This window comes from Diospyros lotus, chromosome 14, assembly GCF_014633365.1.
Source record: "Diospyros lotus cultivar Yz01 chromosome 14, ASM1463336v1, whole genome shotgun sequence".
Taxonomy (NCBI): domain Eukaryota; kingdom Viridiplantae; phylum Streptophyta; class Magnoliopsida; order Ericales; family Ebenaceae; genus Diospyros; species Diospyros lotus.
Window position 1 is genome coordinate 6919195 of NC_068351.1, and position 18940 is coordinate 6938134.

At 38.2% G+C, this 18940-nt stretch overlaps 1 protein-coding gene across 1 annotated transcript; it reads right to left on the minus strand.

Annotated features, from left to right (window-relative positions):
* Window positions 1–554: 554 nt before the first annotated feature.
* On the minus strand, window positions 555–15977 carry LOC127789933 (ubiquitin-conjugating enzyme E2 2). The gene is made up of 5 exons (XM_052319042.1): window positions 15767–15977; window positions 15640–15665; window positions 7859–7948; window positions 7217–7305; window positions 555–1076 (listed from the first exon to the last, which is right to left on the minus strand). Exons 1-5 carry the CDS (start codon window positions 15889–15891, stop codon window positions 948–950), a joined length of 459 nt encoding a protein of 152 aa, XP_052175002.1. The 5' UTR covers window positions 15892–15977; the 3' UTR covers window positions 555–947.
* Between the last annotated feature and the right edge of the window lie 2963 nt (window positions 15978–18940).

Below are 18940 nucleotides of genomic sequence, written 5' to 3' on the forward strand. Positions count from 1 at the left end.
GACTGGTGACTGGACTTGGGCAATGATTTTAATTTTAATAATAATGTGATATTCGGTGACTGACCCAGAAGGGTTTTTTTTGTTTTATATTTTTCCTAAATATAATGGGTCTAGATTTTAACACCCAATTGGTGTACAGAATTATATCCAGCCTCTCAGGCCACCCATGAGGTTAGCCCCTGTCAGATTCAACCACTCGTTCTCTCAGCGCTCGCTCTCAAGAGGGTCGACCAAGGAACTTACCCCTTACTAAGCTTCAATGTCGATGCATCGTTGATCTCTTAACATTTAAACTTAGAACAATCTTATAACGTGTTAACTGTTAAGTCGATCAAACCTCAAGGGCAAAAAGACACTACTCACGGACGACTCAAAGACGAGATATTTTTCCAAACTACTCTTTAACTCTCGTGTTCCTTGTGCTACCACATTGGTGGTGACCATGAAGTGCTTCCAAGTAGACAGGTTGTCCACCCTAAACTATGCAGACCAACATTAATATAAGCAAAATTCTTAAAAATATCAAATTTTATATGGCTCCAAAACAAGTAGGGTAACATGAAAATCAAGCAAATTCCTAAAAATATCAAATCATAATTGTCAGAGCAGTTCCAGATATTACACCAGAAGTGTACCTTGATTTCCCCCCTAAGTGAAGTACAAAACCCCACTGCCAATGCTTCGAGACATTAACAAACACAATTCCTATAATTAACTTAAAACTTGGATAGGTCAAACTTGATGTAACAAGAATGAATGGGGACAATCAAGACTTCAAGGAGATCAGTCTAAAAGCAAAAGGCAAGGCATTCAAAGCATTTCTCTAAAAGCAAGGCACACAAAGCATATTGTTCATATTGTTCTGAATACAAAGGGTATGGGGAAGCTACCAGCACCACATCCTGACTTATTTTCTGGCACAGTACAAGTAGGTGCTTTTGTTGGAATCAGTCAGCTGTCCAGCTCTGCTCCACAATTTCGCGCACTTTTCTGTTGTACTCCCGCTTGTTCTCGCTGAACATTCGAGCTGCTTCAGAATTTGCAGGAGAATTTGGGTTTGGGTCACAAAGCAATGACTGGAGAAAACAAAATAAACATGTCTCATTAGCTTGCCTCCATACATTTAGAGCCTCCAAAGAAAATTTCTTGATAGGTGAATACAGTTGGTAACTATTGCATCAAAAGTTAAGCAAATCCCACGTATGATTGAGCCAAGCCAACGTAGAAAAAAAAGTGTCTTGAAAGGAAGTCCTCAGAAAAAATAATTCATCATGTGGAAAGTGGTAACCCAGTTGATAGGGAGGTCTCTCCCCTGCTTCCCTGGGTGAAGGGATTGAATCTTCTAGACCCTAAACTCTTACCAAACTAAAAGTTACTTCATGAAGAGGGCTGCTGAAATGAACAAATTGAATGGTTTGAGAAATGAGGGAATAAGTGCTCACATACATGTGGAGGAAGGACTGACACAGATAGACGCTGACAGTGAAAGCAATAATTTTGCCAGGCAATTGTATGCATCATTGTTTACATGGAGTAAGAGATGCAACATTTAGATGGATTTAGGGTCAGCAACTAATTTTGGAGACGTTTTCCCAGAATTTTCTTGTATAGACAGGTGAATAAATCATCCAGTTACAGTGAAGAAGAAATGGTTTCACTCAGCCAATAAAACCACAGATTTAAGCAGTTTCCTCCAAAAAAATGGCTGGGTCAGTAGTTTTTTTTTTTCTTTTTGTCCTTTTGGGCTAAGTGGTCAATCTAGTTTTTAAAAGATTGGCATTGAATAAATAATAAAATCCTGTTTGTAGTTAGTTATTTGGCCTTCTTCTAGATGAAGTGAATCAAGCATTGGATTTGTGATGCATTTCCACCTGTTGGTAAGAGGTACCAGGCAGCTGTGAATAAATGATGAGATTTTTATCGCCCAGTGACTCCTATTTCTCTTGTCTTCACATTTGTCCTATTCCAAGAGTTTCCAAACTTTCTCTCTTCCCTTTCTCACATAAAACAATCAATATGCTACTCAGCCATGGTGGCAAGGTGTCAGGACCCTGGCCCTAACTTCTGATTTTCTTGAAGATAGAATTGAAAGAGTAGGAGAAATAGAGAGAAATGGGGGAGGATCAGACAGAATAAGAGGGAAACCAAGAGAGAAAAAGGAAAAATAGACAAAAAGTAAAGAGAAACAGAGAGAAGCCGAGAGAAAGTAAGGGAGAATTGCAGAGAAAAGGGGGATCTTTTAATTCATAACAACGTAATGATATCCGGACATGTGGTTATAACTGTGGATGTTGCTTCAAGTTGTTCACAAATAAGAAGCTAAAATTTCAAAATTAAAGAAAAAAAGATGAAAAACCTAAGGGCTTCTTTAATCACTATCTCATTTTTAATTATGCCAATAAATCCACTATCAATACTTGCCGTCTCTTTAAGCCCTCAGGCAGGCTGAGTTTAGACCACTTTGCTGTAAAACCTTATTGGGAAATTAATCTAGCCCATTTTTCTTAATAAATTGCTTATATTTTGTCGGAATTGGATTTTCATACGATCTCTTCATTTAATAGTTTATTTTTTACAAGTTGCCTTGTTCTTTAGGATTTCCCACTAAATCACACTCTTTGACTTGAATCCATTAACTTCTTCAGAAGTAATGCTAAAGATGGGAACCAAAAATTGAAATTGCTATAAAACACGAACAAAAATGCCTGGGGTTCCAAAAATAGCACTAGACTAACGGGTAGGTTTTGAATCTAGGATTTCTAGTTAACAGTTTTGAAAGAAGAAAGAAAGGTAGGGGGAAATGAGAAGATTTAGGGAGAAAACAGAGAGAATAATAGAGGGAAACAAAGAATAGAGAGAGAAAATGAGAGAAACTTCCAATAATTTCTTGATTCTTGAAAATCACGGTAATGTGGTAAAGATATATAAATCTATCCAGCAGTTTTACAGCGGTTACGACTGCTAAAAAACATCCCACTACTCCACTACTTCATAACTGTAAATAATAATCCACTACACCTAATTGCTCCTAATTCAACCACTGCTCCTAATTCTTTTTGATTCTCAACATTCTCCTTCCCTTAAATATTTTCTTGTCCTCGAGAAAATCAAAGGACTGAGCAACACAGGGAAATTTGATTGAGCAAATCTGACAAATATTCCCAAGTATTAGTGGAGGTAAAGTAGAATTGGAAGTAGTAACAGGGCCAATGGTTTTCTATCAGACAGAGTGTGGAATTCCAGGCAATTTCCCATAATGGCACACCACATACACAATAGAGTGTGGGCCAATCAATACGATGGACAACACCAAATGAACCTGCTCTGATTCTCTCTTTCAGTACCATGTCACTCTATGGGATATCCAAATCTTCCACGTCAAGTGAAAGTTCTTGAGTTGACTTAGTTGGAACAATTTGACCTTCCTTGGCAAACCTAAAACCACCTTGAGCTGTAATTTCCTTTGGATCAAAACTGCCTACAAATGGCTGAACTTCTCCATGACCAAGTAGAGGGAGATGCATTAAATGGAGAGGATCTTTGATCGTGTACATTGAGCTTGTAACGGAGACAGAGTCATATGATTTGAACATATTCAAATCCCAGTCATGAATATCTTTGCTGCTGCTTGAACTAGGCACCTGTAACATTCTAGGGTTTTCCAAGGATGTAGAACAGAATTATGGAAGAATATGGGAGTGAGAGAGCAGAAAGAGAGGGAAGAACATAAGTAAAAGGGGGAAATTCAGAAGAATGGAGGGAGAATTGGAAGAATTAAGAGAGGGGAACAGAATTCAAATTCATTTCTCAGCTCATATTCTCTACTTCTTCAGCCTATTTATAGGTTGTTACATCCCTTTAGTTAGTAACTAACTGTAGGTACAACACCATAATAGCCTAAGGTACAACAAAGAAAAATACATGTAACAGAAGAATTACTCCTATGCCCTTGGGGTCGTGACATTCCCCCCCCCCCCCCCCCCCCTTCTTGAGAGGTTTCTTGTCCTCGAAAAACTTATTACAACTGTGCCTCCTTCGTCATCCAATTCCCCCTGGTTTCTCCTTCCATGTTCAATAATTGTCTTTGGCATTAGTGTTGAGGACTGAATTTATCTCCACGCTTATAACATAATCCTAACTTCCTTCTTTGCTCCATAGTAGATGATTTCACTGCATCAGAATTTGGATAAACCTTAGAATTCACATTTACTTGCTTCTCTTCCAATGGTTGATAGAACGAAGGCTAAATTTTCGTTGCGATCATGTTTATTGGAAATCGCTTCCAATGTAAGCTCCTGTAGAAAAGCAGCTTGTCTCACCATAGCAGGCATCATCATCTTGACCATGGACCTTAGTTCATCCTTGAGGCCGCTGATAAAGCTTGACACAAAATATTGCGTCGTGAGGGATGGTTGGGAGCTCCACATTAGAGCCCCAAGCTCCTCAAACCTCTCTTGATAGTCAATCACCAATCCCTCCTACTTTAGCTTGTTAAATTCCTCAATTACATCCGCCATATTCCTCTCTTCAAAACGTTTATACAGTTCCTCAGCAAAGTCAATCCACCTGGTTTCAGTCCCTCTAGACTTGGTCCACCCTTAGTACCAAGAACCAGTCGTATCATTCAGATGGGTTGTTGCCAAGCTAAATCCTCTGATCTTTAACCACATTGTAAAATTGGAAAAATCTCTCGCATCTGCGGATACACTATCTTGGTTTGGATCCTTCAAAAATCGATATCCCCAACCTTGGCATGGTAGTATAATGGGTGGTTTGAGAAGAACCTCTTACTTGGACTACTGGCTCTATAATTGGTAATCCCTAAATTGTAGCTCAAAGAGGAATCTCATCACCATGCAAGATTGGATCAGAAGCAGATCTTGGTAGAAACTCCAACCCAGAAACTCGAAGAAGAAGTCCGTCACCAGGCAAGATTGGATCAGGAACGGACCTCGACAAAAAAATTGTTGAGGAACGAAATTGAGGCAATAATGTCAACAGCATGTTGAACACACTGTCCATTCTCTAACCATATTGATCCATCATCTCCCGGTGCCTCTCCAATTCTCTATGCATACTCTCTCGAGATGCAGCAAGATCCTTTTAAATGTTCTCCCTTATGGCCGAGATGTCCTCCCTGCTGCGAGTCACAGCCTCTTGAGTCCGTAACATCCCCATTTCCAGCGCCTCCATTCTGAACTCAAGTTGTTTCAACCTTGTGCCTTTCACCATTTTACTTCCTCCAAGAATCGTTTATAATATGCTTCTAAATTCTAATCGAACCTCAAAATTCTTTGTCGATCTATTTCCAATGATTGCCTGAGAATTGAACACTATTGTTATCTTCCGAAATGAGAATCGATCATCGCACTAGCTAGCAACCTAGGATCGGTTGCTCTAGACAAATCACTTAGGCTACCTAGATCGAATCACTAATGACTCTGCTTTCCAATTTGCGATCACGTGCTCTGGATCTGCCTCCTATGTTGGTTGATTCTGTTGCAACCAATAAAATCCACTAGAATTGAGTCAGAAATCGCCTGGAACTCACCTCTCACTCAGCTTCTAGAAAATCAAGTGGATCTGCTTCACGAGGATAACCTTCTGATCAGCAATTCGCTGATGTTGAGCAATCACGCAAGAATTTGTTTCCTGCAATCGCCTTCATGATTTGCTTTAATAGTCAAGGACTGCTTGACTAACACGCCAAAATTCGCCTTCAAATTCCGAACCTAACAGCTACGGGTTTGTTGGAGTCACAGCCAAGGATTGATCGACTATGATATCAAATGTAATGTTCTAGGGTATTCCAAGGATGTAGAATGGAATTATGGAAGAATTTTGGAGTGAGAGAATAGAAAGGGAGGGAAGAACAGAAGAAAGAGGGGGAAATTCAGAAGAATGGAGGGAAAATTAGAAGAATTAAGAGAGGGAAACAGAATTCAAATTCATTCCTCAGCTCACATTCTCTACTTCTTCAGCCTATTTATAGACTGTTAAATCCCTTTAATTAGTAACTAATTGCAGGTACAACACCATAATAGCGTAAGGTACAACAAAGAAAAATACGTTTAACAGAAGAATTACTCCTATGCCCTTGGGGTTGTGACAGCACCTTGCTACATCCATTTGCATATTGCTTAGGACCTGCCATGTTAGCAACATCACCATCAACACCTTCCAAAATTTGTTTAGCCTTCTCCTTCAACAGAAAGTCTTCTGGCAAGTTGAATTGTGGAATTCTATGAATCACTCTACTTCCTGGCAGGAGTGGATCTAATCTTTCCTTAGGATGAAAATCAGAAGGAAGACTTACTTGATACAATTTCCAAATTTCGAGAACATCAGCATAATTTCATCTAACATCCTATTTGCTCCATCCACAGAGCCCTCCAACTTTCTATCCAATGCTCTGATTGCCTCATGGTTCCAGATAGTTCCATCCGCCATAGTTCCAGAACTTGTAAATGCAGGTTGTCGTTAATAGCAATCCAAGAACCAACTGTTCTAATACCTATCAGTACCCTATGTTTTGGATGAAAATCAGAAGGAAGACATACTTGATACAATTTCAAGAACATCAGCATAATTTCATCTAACATCCTATTCGCTCCATCCACAAAGGCCTCCAACTTTCCATCCAATGCACTGATTGCCTCATGGTTCCAGCAAGTTCCAGAACTTGTAAATGCTGGTTGTCGTTAATAGCAATCCAAGAACCGACTGTTCAAATACCTATCAGGACCCTATGTTTTGGATATAGGATTTCTACTTGACAGTCTTGAAAGAAGAAAGAAAGATAGGGAGAAATGAGAAGATTTAAGGAGAAAACAGAGAGAATAATATAGGGAAACAGATAATAGAGAGAGAAAATGAGAGAAACTTCCAATAATTTCTTGATTCTTAATAATCTCAGCACTGTGGTATAGCTTTATATACAAAGCTATCCAGCAGTTTTACAGTAGCTACAACTACTAAAAAATATCTCATTACTCCACTACTTCATAACTGTAAATAATAATCCACTGCACCTAACTGCTCCTAATTCTCTCTAATTCCCAACACAGACATCCTAGGCAATTCTCAAACATAAAGCGAGTTTTATGAAACAAACCAAAGATTTTTTTTTTTTTTAGGGGCATGGCCACAAGGAGAAGCAAAAACTCAAAACATTAAGAGGCCATAAAATTTCTCTCTTAAAAATCATCAGACCAACCTGGATAGAAGTTAGTATAGCCGCAACATCATATATAGGGCTCCACTGATTCTGTAAAATATCCAAGCATATACTCCCATCCGCATAGACTGATCAATCTCAGAAATACAGTTAGACAGATAACACACCCACATAAGTCCAGGAAAAGAGAGTACCAAAGATATAAAAGAAAACATTGGGTAAATTACAGTATTAGTCCCTGAATATTGCACTTTGTAACAAATTGGTCATTGTACTTTAATTTTTGTCGCCACAGCCACTAAACTTTAGTTCTTACTATAATTCAATTCCTCTTTTGATTTTTCATCGAATTCTATTAATGAAAATTATCGTAATATACATTAATATAAACCCAAATATCACTTAATGTTAAAATTAACATAAACCCCACAATCAAGTGACTTTGAGGTTCATATTAATGTATACCTTGTTAGTTTTTGTTATCAGAATTTGACGTATTGAACTATAATAAAGATCAAAGTTTAGTGGTTGTGGTTATAAAAATTAAAGTACAATGACCAATTTATTACAAAATGCAAAGTTGAAAGACTGGTAGTTTAATTTACCCACAAAACATTAGTAGCAAAATTTATCATCTACTCAAAGCGGGAAATAAGATCTCTGACTAGGATGATGACTTACTGTTCGGATGAAACATCCTTGAGACAAATCGAACTGTTGGTGGTTTATTTGGGTAATCTTCTGTGAATTGCAGAGTTAGCTTAAACGTACCTGCATTCACAATGGTGCTAAGATGCTCAATGAGAAGGAAATTACGGGTCTGTTTTTCTACTCCAATTTCTATTGAATGGTTGAATGTTCCATTAGAAAATATGAAACTTAATTTCTAATTTTTCCACTTTATACTATGAATTGGAAAACACTAAAAAAAGATGTTTTCTAAATTTTCTAGAAATGGATGCTATTGCTTTTTGAAACATAAATGTTAGCATATTTAGTTATAAAATTGGAGTTGAAAACTAGAAAATGTTTTCTACAACTAAATGGACCCTATAGTTCTCAGCATATGTAATGCTAAAAGAATATATCAATAACTTATCAGTAAATTGAAACAATACTGCTTGGTTCAATAAAGCAGGTAAAAGGCAGAATTACACATCTTTCATGAATGTTCACCTATACATAGAAATAAAGTTGTTCATCCTACCATTACACCTGCAAACAAATGGTCCTGAGCACAGCCTCATGGACAGTGTTTAAGCTTTGTTCGCTAAGATAAAGAGCACTGAACCTCAGCTCCAGCCCAAATTCAGCATAAATTCCCTGTCCAAATGGGGCTAAATTTGCAACCAGGCCATGGCTCAAATATTCTCTGGGGTAACTTTGGGACAGATGAAGAAGAAAAGAGGATATACAAACTTATTGAGAAAGAGAAAAACTATAAATTTTGAAGATATACAACAAAAATACTAAGCCTTAATCCCACCAGGTGGAGTCAGCTATGTGATTTCTACTTTGCCAATCCCCAAGAATATTGACCCGCAAGTAATAGTGGAAGATAACAAAAGCCAAGATAGATGGGGATGCTATTTTCAATAACTTATGAATCAAGATCAGGTAATGAGACTCATTTCAAAGTTACCATTGTAGGGAGATTAGAAGAAATAGACTTTTCACAGAAACTAGAGGTTATGAAGTTAAATTTACATTGAAGAAGATGAATACAGGAAGTTGATTAAGACAAAATGACACTCCAACTGAGATTTCAAAGTATCTAGAGGATCAAAGATTTGTGACTAAAAACCTATTCAATAGACAAAATGTATCATATCATCTATGCATAGACATAAGGAAAATATTCAAATTGCTCGAGTTAGAGGGGATCTACATCACAGGCTAAAACTTGAAACAACTATATTAGATCAACAATTTGGATTTTATACTTGAGAGATGAAAAAAGGAAGCAATCTATGTATTTAACGAAGCTACTGGAGGATATAGAGAACAAAGGTCGCATATGATTTTCATAGACTTAAGTGTATGATACAGTCCCTAGGACATGTGAAGTAGATATAGCAAGATGATACGAGGTATGCATGTTGTAGCCATGCCCATAATGAAGCTAGTCATAAACAAAACTGGTGATAAGCATGAGACATAACCTTTCCGCATTAGCTATATCTGGCTTGACCAAATAAATGTGAGACAACAATTATGAATAAAAGATCATGCGTGAATGCTAAGTTTTATTCACATCTTTAAAATTGATTTCTTAAGGGAGCTGCACAACAACAATCATGTGAGTTTAATGTTGAAGTTATTCATACCATGAACTTCTTAATACCAGATCGACATGCAATTGCTGCTGGGATTAGGACAGAGAACTGCAACGGTGATCAAGACAGTTAAATGCAAGAAACAGAGGTCTTAAATTCTAGGCTGTCCTTATTTATGGAAAGCGTGTCATGCAGTACTTCTCACTCAAGATGATGCAAGGAGCCTGAGCTTAGCTGTGGTGAACAGTGCCCTTCATGCACATATCAGAATTTGGTCATTTATGCTTTTCTTCCCTTTTTTGGAAGATAACAAATAAAAGCACTGCCAACAAGAGGGGCAAATCTTATACAAAAGGACTAACACCAAAGAACATGAAACTAAGGTCACTAAAACAACAAAAAATGAACACAACTACAGCACCACACACGCACGCACAAGGCACATCAATTATTGTTTGCATTGTCTACAGTTACTGTCTGGTTTCCATACATTCATATTCACTAAACTACCAACCATCAAGGTGTAGTTGTGTAAAACAGAAAAACTTAGAAGATTCATGCACGTGTTCAAAATTTAACATTTTCAGGATTATTTTATAGTTCTGGTTATTGGGTCTTGTAAACCGTTAGGGATGAGAAAAGATTCAGGTAAACTACTGTCAATCTAGATTTCATGACATTCAATCAAGCAGACCTTCCTTGAGATCATATATTCTGTATTACCAGATCTGCAGTTATCACTAAATCTATTGTGGTGAGCTTTAAAGAAAATTTTTTGCTTCTTTATGACTGACTATGGGAAGCATTTCCTGGAAAAGTGTAAAAATAAATGAACAAAGTCATTATCAAAGTGGAAAATTGCATGACATCAGGACTAAGCTCAATATTACAATGATGACATACTGCAATTATTCTTTGTCTGATACTAAACATATCCAGCATTTATCCCACTATGTGGGGTTGGCTACATGAATTCTAGATTTTCAGGTATTTCTGTTTTTTGTCATATCTTCATTTAGGTCCATACACTTCATATCAAACTTTAATATCTCTCCTAAAATTTTCTTGGGTCTGCCTCTACCTCTTGTTTTGACTAATTGTTCCATTTCATCAACTTTTCTCACAAGAGCGTCTCTTAGTCTTCTTCTCACATGACCAAACCATCTTAGTCTAGTCTCTCTCATCTGCCTTTCTGAACTAACACTGCCCTGATGCCAACCCCACAAGCGTCCGTTTCCAATATGAATGGTTCACTGAAATCCAACAATCCTAAGGTTGGGACTGCACTCATTGCTTCCTTAAGTTTTTGAAAGGCTTCTTCAGCTTCCTCTCCCCACTTGAAGTTCCCTTTCTTCAAGGGTTCCGTTAATGGTCTACTCATCACCCCATATCCTTTTACAAACCTCCTATAATAGCCGGTTAACCCAAGGAACCCTCTCAATGCTTTCAAGGTTGTGGGCTTAGGCCAGTTGACCATGGCGTCTATCTTCTTGGGATCTGTTTTAACCCCCTCTCCAGATATCAAGTGACCCAAATATTCTACCTGTTCCTGGCCAAATGAGCATTTAGACCTTTTGATGAATAGCTAGTTGGATCGAAGGACCTCTAGGGTAGTTCTCAAGTGTTTCAAATGCTGGTCCAAGGTTGGGCTATAAACAAGAATGTCATCAAAGAACACTAGTATGAATTTTCGCAAGTAAGGTTCAAATATTAGGTTCATGAGTGATTGGAAAGTGGTCGGGGCATTAGTGAGCCCGAAGGGCATCACAAGGAACTCGAAGTGTCCATGGTAGGTCCTAAAGGCGGTTTTATGGACATCTTCCGACTTCATTTTAATCTAGTGGTAACCTGACCGAAAGTCCAGCTTGGAAAAAATTGTGGCGTTGTTCAATTCATCCATTAGATCTTCTACCAAGGGTATGGGAAATTTATCTTTTATGGTTATGGCGTTTAGCTGGCGATAGTCCACACAAAATCGCCAAGAACCATCCTTCTTCTTAACTAGGAGCACTGGTGAGGCGAATGGGGAATGGCTAGGCCTTATGAAGGACTGGTTCAACATTTCCCTCACCATTTTTTCAATTTCTGACTTCTGGGTGGGAGAATACCTGTAAGCTCTGATGTTCACAGGTTCCGAATTTGGCTTAAGATTGATGGAATGGTCAAGGTTACGGGTGGTCAAGGTTACGGGTGGGTGGTAGGGTTTTAGGCTCAACAAAGAGGTCCCCAAATTCCAACAACAGTTTATCAATAAGGTGTTGAGAGTATACCTGGCCTTTCCTTTCATGAGGATTGCTAGCTAACAGGTTGAGCTCCCCCATCACCACCTTCTTCCGTCCTTCTTCTGCAGCTACAATCAAGAACAGCTGAGTAAGCTTATTCCAGTTGTTCCCGAGGGCTTTGTGCAACCTCTTCCCGGTTATCATCTTACAAGTGCCGGTTTCTCTTCCCCCTTTTAGTGTCATCCTTTTCCCTACTTTATCAAATGAAACCTCCATTCGATTGAAGTCAAAACTTATGGGGCTCACCCTTTTCATCCAATCAACCCCAAGGACCACATCACAACCACCCAATTGCAACAGCCTAAGATCCGCCTCTAACCCTTCTCCTTGCATATCCCATTTAAACCCGTAGCAAGCTGAGTTGCTTAGCACCTTGCCCCCATTAGCCACTGTCACACTCAATGGTTGAGTGTTAAGAGAGTGGGCACTTCAAGTTTCTGGTCGTATCCTCATCAAGGAAGCTGTGGGTGCTTCCACTATCTATCAGAATTAACAAGCTCATATCCTTCACTCTACCTTCTACTTTAATTATCTTATTGTTGGTCACCCATTTTAGTGCGTGGAGTGATATCTCACCATTGTCTTCACCTCCAAAATCCTCATATTCTTCGATTTCATCTCCTTTTTCTGCCCTTACCTCTCTTGAACTGCCCTCTAGAAGCAATATTTGTCGCCTACATTGGTGTCCTAAAAAATACTTATCCCCACATCCGAAGCACAATCCAGATTGTCTCCTCTGGTCCATGTTCCGACCTGTTGATTGAGGCATCCCCTATGGCCTGACCACGGAATTACCCCCTGTCCACTCACGGTTCACTCCTCTGCAGCCAGAGTGGGACACCCCCCCTGTCATAGTTTTATCTTGCTGCCTCTGTTTTTTCATCAGGGCTTCCACAACCATTTCTTGTAGCCTAGCACTTTCCACTGCCTATTCTATCGTTCTAGGCCTGATCATTTTGACCATTAATCTTAGATCATCACTTAGGCCACTCAGGAAACTGGACACAAAATAGGCCTCCAATAGGTGTGGATCTTGGCTGCTCATAAGAGACCAGAGCTCTTCAAACCTCTTCAAGTAGGTTTTCAGCTCTCCCACCTGTCTTAGTTTGTTAAATTCTTCAACAATGTCTGACATACTTCTCTCCCCAAACCTTTCACATAGTTTTTCAGTGAACTCACCCCACGTAGGTTGACCCCTCACATTGGTCCAACCCTGGTACCAAGTATTGACTACATCATCAAAATAAGCAACTGCTAGGGACACCCATCTACCCTCTAGTATGCCATACCATTCAAACATCCTCTTGCACTTCCTCACCCACCAACGAGGGTTGTCCCCCTCAAAAACGGGTATCTCCATCCGAAGCATGGGGAACCCCGTTTGTTGGCTTTGTCCCTGCTCTCCACGACCCCTATCCTGCATTATCCCCACCTCATCATCCTGGCCACTCCCCACATCAGGAGTTACAGGCCTGATATGACCCCTATTGTGTCATAATAGAGGTTCGGTTCTATCTCGATGAGGGAATTCGGGGGCCATACTAACTGGGTTTTGACGTGTGAACATCAACATAAACTGTTGAAGTTGGTTACCCAGCTCTTCCCTCATCTGCGCCATCTCTTCTCGCATTTGAACCAGCGTACCATCTAACTTCTGATCGATAGCCATGATCGCTTCATGGTTACGACCATTTCCCAGCTCAAGCTGGTCGACTTGCCTCTGGACTTCGGACATGGATGAGCTGACTTGTTGCAGCTGAGTCTCCATGTTTTTCATGCGAGTACCTTCCGCCATGAGCTAGCAACAATCCGGGCCGAGGTCGAGCTGTGATACCAAATTGTCACAATGTGACAATGATATTTGCCTTGAACCAGTGAGATTCCATAATAGAACGAAGCTAAGGAAGAATGTTGAGAGGGAGGAAGAGAGAGGAGGGAGAATATAGAGAGAGAAGAGAGAACACTGGGGGAGAATAATTTGAAAACTGTTCTATTGATTCTTCAATGGCTCTCCTACAAAGCTGGGAGAGCTGATATACTCACTTGAGTGGGTGCGGATGCAGCAGATTGCTCCCCATCAAGCGGTTACAACCATATCTTTTGTCCTTTTCCTAGGGCCTCTCGTGTGGCCTTTTGATTCTAACAAACTGACAGCTGGAAATTGAAATACAATACTAATAGTAATGCAACAAGAGTCCTAACAGCAAGCAGTAAAGAAAAAACAAAACTTAAAACAGCATAGTGGTGACAGGTTGTACCAGTCTCTTTGCTATCATATTCGAACCTCCTTAGAAGTAGAATTTTTGTGCGCTTACCTAAGAAGCATTGTTTGCAAACTATTGCACAGACTTGGTGAATTTATTTACCCAATTCACACCCAACAAGTAGTGAATGCAAGTTCCCAACAACAACAACAATCAAAATCACAAGCCTTAATCTCACTGGGTGGGGGGAGGAACATCCAAATAAGCTCTTTCTTGAGTATACCCTATGACAGTATGACCTCTAAGTTAGGTTAGAGCAAAGGGAACATTATGCCAAAATTCATCTTCATTTAAAATATGCCTAAAAAAATAAAAACTAAATTGCAACTGCCAAGAGCCAACCCTTAAAAGTGAGCATTCATTTGAAATATTCTTCTTTTTTTTTTTTTTTACTTGCACATAAATAGCAGGAGCAACCCCTCTAGTTAACAAATATATATATATATACATGTAACTCAAGTTTTTGTTAGGCACCATTCCATATGTTCTAAGAAATTTTCATTGGATCCAAGTTATGACAGTTTTTTTGGGGGGTGCCACCAATTAGATGACTGAACTGGGTGTTGATCTGGAATTGTATTGCAGTCAACCCAATCAAGAATTCCTTCTAGGGAGGATAGAGTGTGAACAAAACTTACCTAAATATAATAAGATAGAGATATTATTCCTCTGACATGTGACTCCAATGTTTGCCCATACTTGAACTTGACACAGCCTCCATTCTCTAGAAAGTGCCAGTGCTACCTATCAAGTATGCTGACACATTGGAATTCAATTTATCTCATCCTTTTTCCATTCGTAACTTACTATCTCATCCTTTCCATACAAAACTTACTACTTCCATTTCATATTTCTTTGAATCATGCAACCCAAGCAGTTCCCAATTTATCCTACCATATAATTGTGAACAGAACTTCATTCAACGAACAAGATTAGTTAGAATTTACCAAACCTTGTCAAAATCCTATTTTCTTCTTTTTTTTCTGCATTAAGATCTCATCAACATGCTTTTCTATTTCTTCTCTGTTAATATCTCCATATTAAGGTCTCACTAATATCAGCAGTCAATTATACAGAACAATTTCTCTACTCCCTATTAAACTGCAACTATATCATTAATATCAGCAGTCAATCATACTAAGATCTTTACTCCTTGTTAAACTGCAATCATATCACTTCAGTTCAGTTTGGACAAACCCAAAGTAAATAGTCATGGATCACACACAAACCTCCGAAAGATGAACTAGGGCAAAAACTAATAATTAAGTAACCACGGGGTGAATTGCTTAAAAGAAATCACCAAAGAGTGGAGAAAGTGAAGGAAAAAACCTAGTTAAAACTAAAAGATGAGATCTCTTCTACTTTAAAAATGAGACCATATCTTCTTCGTGAGATGATGAAATGACACAATTGATGCAGGAAACAGGCATCATCAAGGATAAAAATTCGCAGAGCCATGCCAAACTCATATAGGAAATCAACCAGAACCAGACTGATAACAAAACCCAGATTAACCTGCAACAGATTTCACAAACATGACCCAATGAAAAAAATCCCATATCCCCCAAGCTAATTGAAAGTGGCCAAAGCCGTAAATTGAACTCGAACTACACGAATTGGAAAAGCGAAAAAGGACTAACCTCCGTCCCAGGGAGTATCATCGGGTCTACAAATCAAAAACAGGCCCAGATCAAAATCACCATTCACCAGATGCAAACACACAATCAAATTAGATGAATTAGGCGCATGAATCTGCATATACCGTACCCGAAAATGACAGCGTTCCAGAGCATGATGTTGTTGTCGTGAGGAGCGCCGCTGATTCCGGCCGGTGGGTCCTGCTGCAGCCGCTTGAAATCCCTCATCAGCCGCTTCCTCGCCGGCGTCGACATGCTTCCTTCTTCGTCTTCTTCTTCTTCTTCTTCAGAGAGAGAGAGAGAGAGATCTGAGAGAATCTAAGAAAGGGCCACCCTGGGCGAGAGGGTCAAGCGCGTCCACGGCTTGGGCGTCTCTATGAAATAATTGATTTTTTTTTTTATTAAGGACGAGTGGGGTCACGATGAGGTGACACTGCCGCTACACGTAGCCTGAAACCTCTGTGCAATGTCCACGTTTCGGTCTCCAATTGGCTGACTGATAAATTGGCACGTAACTGGCGGTGATGTTAGTTCCGCCAGCGCTGTGAGGTTGGATGCAACTGCCAGATCGGAAGCGAGAATGCGTGTGTTCGGATAAATTCAAGGCAATGGATTAAAAAAGTAATTCAAAAATTATAAATCATTGTTGTTCTTTAGTATGTATTTGCATACTAAATTTTGATGAATTATTTTTTATTTTTTAGACTAAATTAAAATCTCACTATAATGTTGAGAAATCATGCTCGCCTTCATAAAATATTAGTGTGTATTTGATTAAAGGTGAAAAGTGGAGCGAAATTCTAATTTCATAAAATTTTAATTCTCACCTTATCCATGAAAATTTAAATTTCTTGATTTCAAGAAAAAAAAATTATTTTTTTAAGTAATATATAATTTAAATTTCATGGAATTAAAAAATTGTTTGATTAAATTTTTTTAAATTTAGATAAAAAATAAATTTCATCCTATTTTTTACCTCTATCAAACGCACTCTTAATTTTCTAATTTTGATAAACTATTTTTGCAAGATGGATTAAGTTTTGAGAAAATTGATTGCTCTTTTAAATTGCAAAACTTATAACTACATAATTGTGTTATTTATTTTTTTGAACAACATAAAAAATCATATATATATTTTTTTACGTTACATTACTAACGTCTCATTACTTAATCTCATGATTCTAGTAAAGGATATAAATTAGGGAGTCGTAGCTATCAAAATTCGAATACTAACACACTATAAATGTGAGGACATAAATTATTTTTTCATATTCATTCTAATCACTGGACTATGTCCTTAAAGGCAAAATTATAATTTTTTAACCATATTAAATGTTGTTGTTTCGTATTCTTAATACCCTTAATATAATGATTCATCGTCTTTATAATAATGTATTTAACATTGTTCGAACAATTTTTAATATTTTTCTTTAAAATATACTATTAATTTAACATATTAAGAGGTGCATGGATGAACAGCTCTTCACAAATTTGTTGGGTTACCAAATAAAAAGAAATTGAAAGTAATAATTTATCTCTTTTGCAAGCAACATGTCCAAGGCAAGCAAATTGGCCAGCCCATGCTTAACCAATATGCCATGGGAGCTTGGTTGATTTACCTTCCACTGTGCGTGATTGGTATTGTTGTGTTATGGTATGATTATCGTGTGTTTGTAATTTATTATATTATAAAAGTAATATTATTAAAATAATATTTGATAATTAAATGTGTTGATGTGTTTATTAATATTAAAAATAAATAATATGTGTTTGGTTAATCATCCAGTCGATCACCATTCAATTCACACCTTATTCGCTTGCTACTTAAGGGATCCTTTAGCTTAAGGATGTCCTAGTGCTTTCAAGGACCAAGTATGTCCCAAATGTCCTTACAAGAGAGGAAAAAAAAAAAAACAGAGATGGGTCTCACCCTCCAATACATCATTTAATATTAAAATTAGTCATTATTTGATCATGACACGGTACTGATATATAACTAAAGTGTAATAATTAACGTATCTTACTCACTGAACACTATACTTTTATTAGAGATGTCAAAATGATCGGGTCGCCCGTGAGCTTGCTCGGCCTAGCCCGGGATGGGTCGGGCTATGGCCTAGCCCGTCATTGTTCAAACAGGCCAAGCCAGGCCTGAGCCTTATAAAGGGGTCGGGCCGACCCTGCCCAGCTCGACCCATCTAAGGCCCCAGCTCGGCCCGACCCTTTGGACTCTTTTGGGCCCAACCTATTGGGATCTTATGTTATTCTTAATGTTCCTTGCTTATTTATTTGTTTAATTATGTTATTTTTTATTAATTATTGATATTAGATGCTAAAAAATTTACATTTTGCAATATATATAAATAATAATCATCATATTTAAAATTTTTAAACTAAATTTTTTAGATATTTAAATTATAAATAAATATTCTCTTTTTTATATGTGCATTATTTTTCGTATCAATTCACAAGAAAATTTACAAGACATATAGAATTTTGAAATATAAAATGATAAAATAATATTTAAAACATGAGATAGAAATTTGTTTAAAAAAATTAATTTTTAAATATGCATTATTTTGATATTTATATATGTATTATTTTTAAAAATATATATATTTAAAAAAAATGGTCGGGCTCGATGGGCCCGACTTACCAAGGCCTGTGGGCCAGGCCCACCGAGCCTGGCCCGCTAGGCCCCGTGGGCTAAGGCCCATGGGCTGGCCCGGCTCGACCCCCTACAAGGGGGTCATGGGCTGGGCCATACCTACAGCAAAAAGGGCTTGGCCCAGCACTACTCATTTAAAAGGCTTGTGGGTCGACACGGGTCGAGTCGGACCGACCCTTTTGACATCTCTAACTTTTATAGAAGTATAATGTGTTGTGAGGATGATTTAGATAGTTACATGGTGAGTGAGGATGAAGTCTGTTAGATGGGCTGGTGGGCCATTCATGGGGCCCACTTGGGATTGGAGGATCATTCATGGGCCTTGGGCTTGGAGACGATAATAAAGGATAGGAAGTGCACCTGGTACTTGTTGAGTCTTTTTCTAGTCGAGGCCCTAAGTCTTGGATTTTAAGCCATGCTAGGCTTTGTTATCCACCATCAGTTAGTATGTTTTTTTCTTTTTGTTATGTTGTAGATTTGTAAAATGATAAAAATATTTCAAAATATTGAATACCTATTTTGAAAAGTGGCATAATAATTATTAAGAGATATAATGATTATAAAAATAAATCACATATTAATTATTGTGGGGGCTCATTAAAAATTATTGTGTTTTTTATATAACAAAATTAGGGT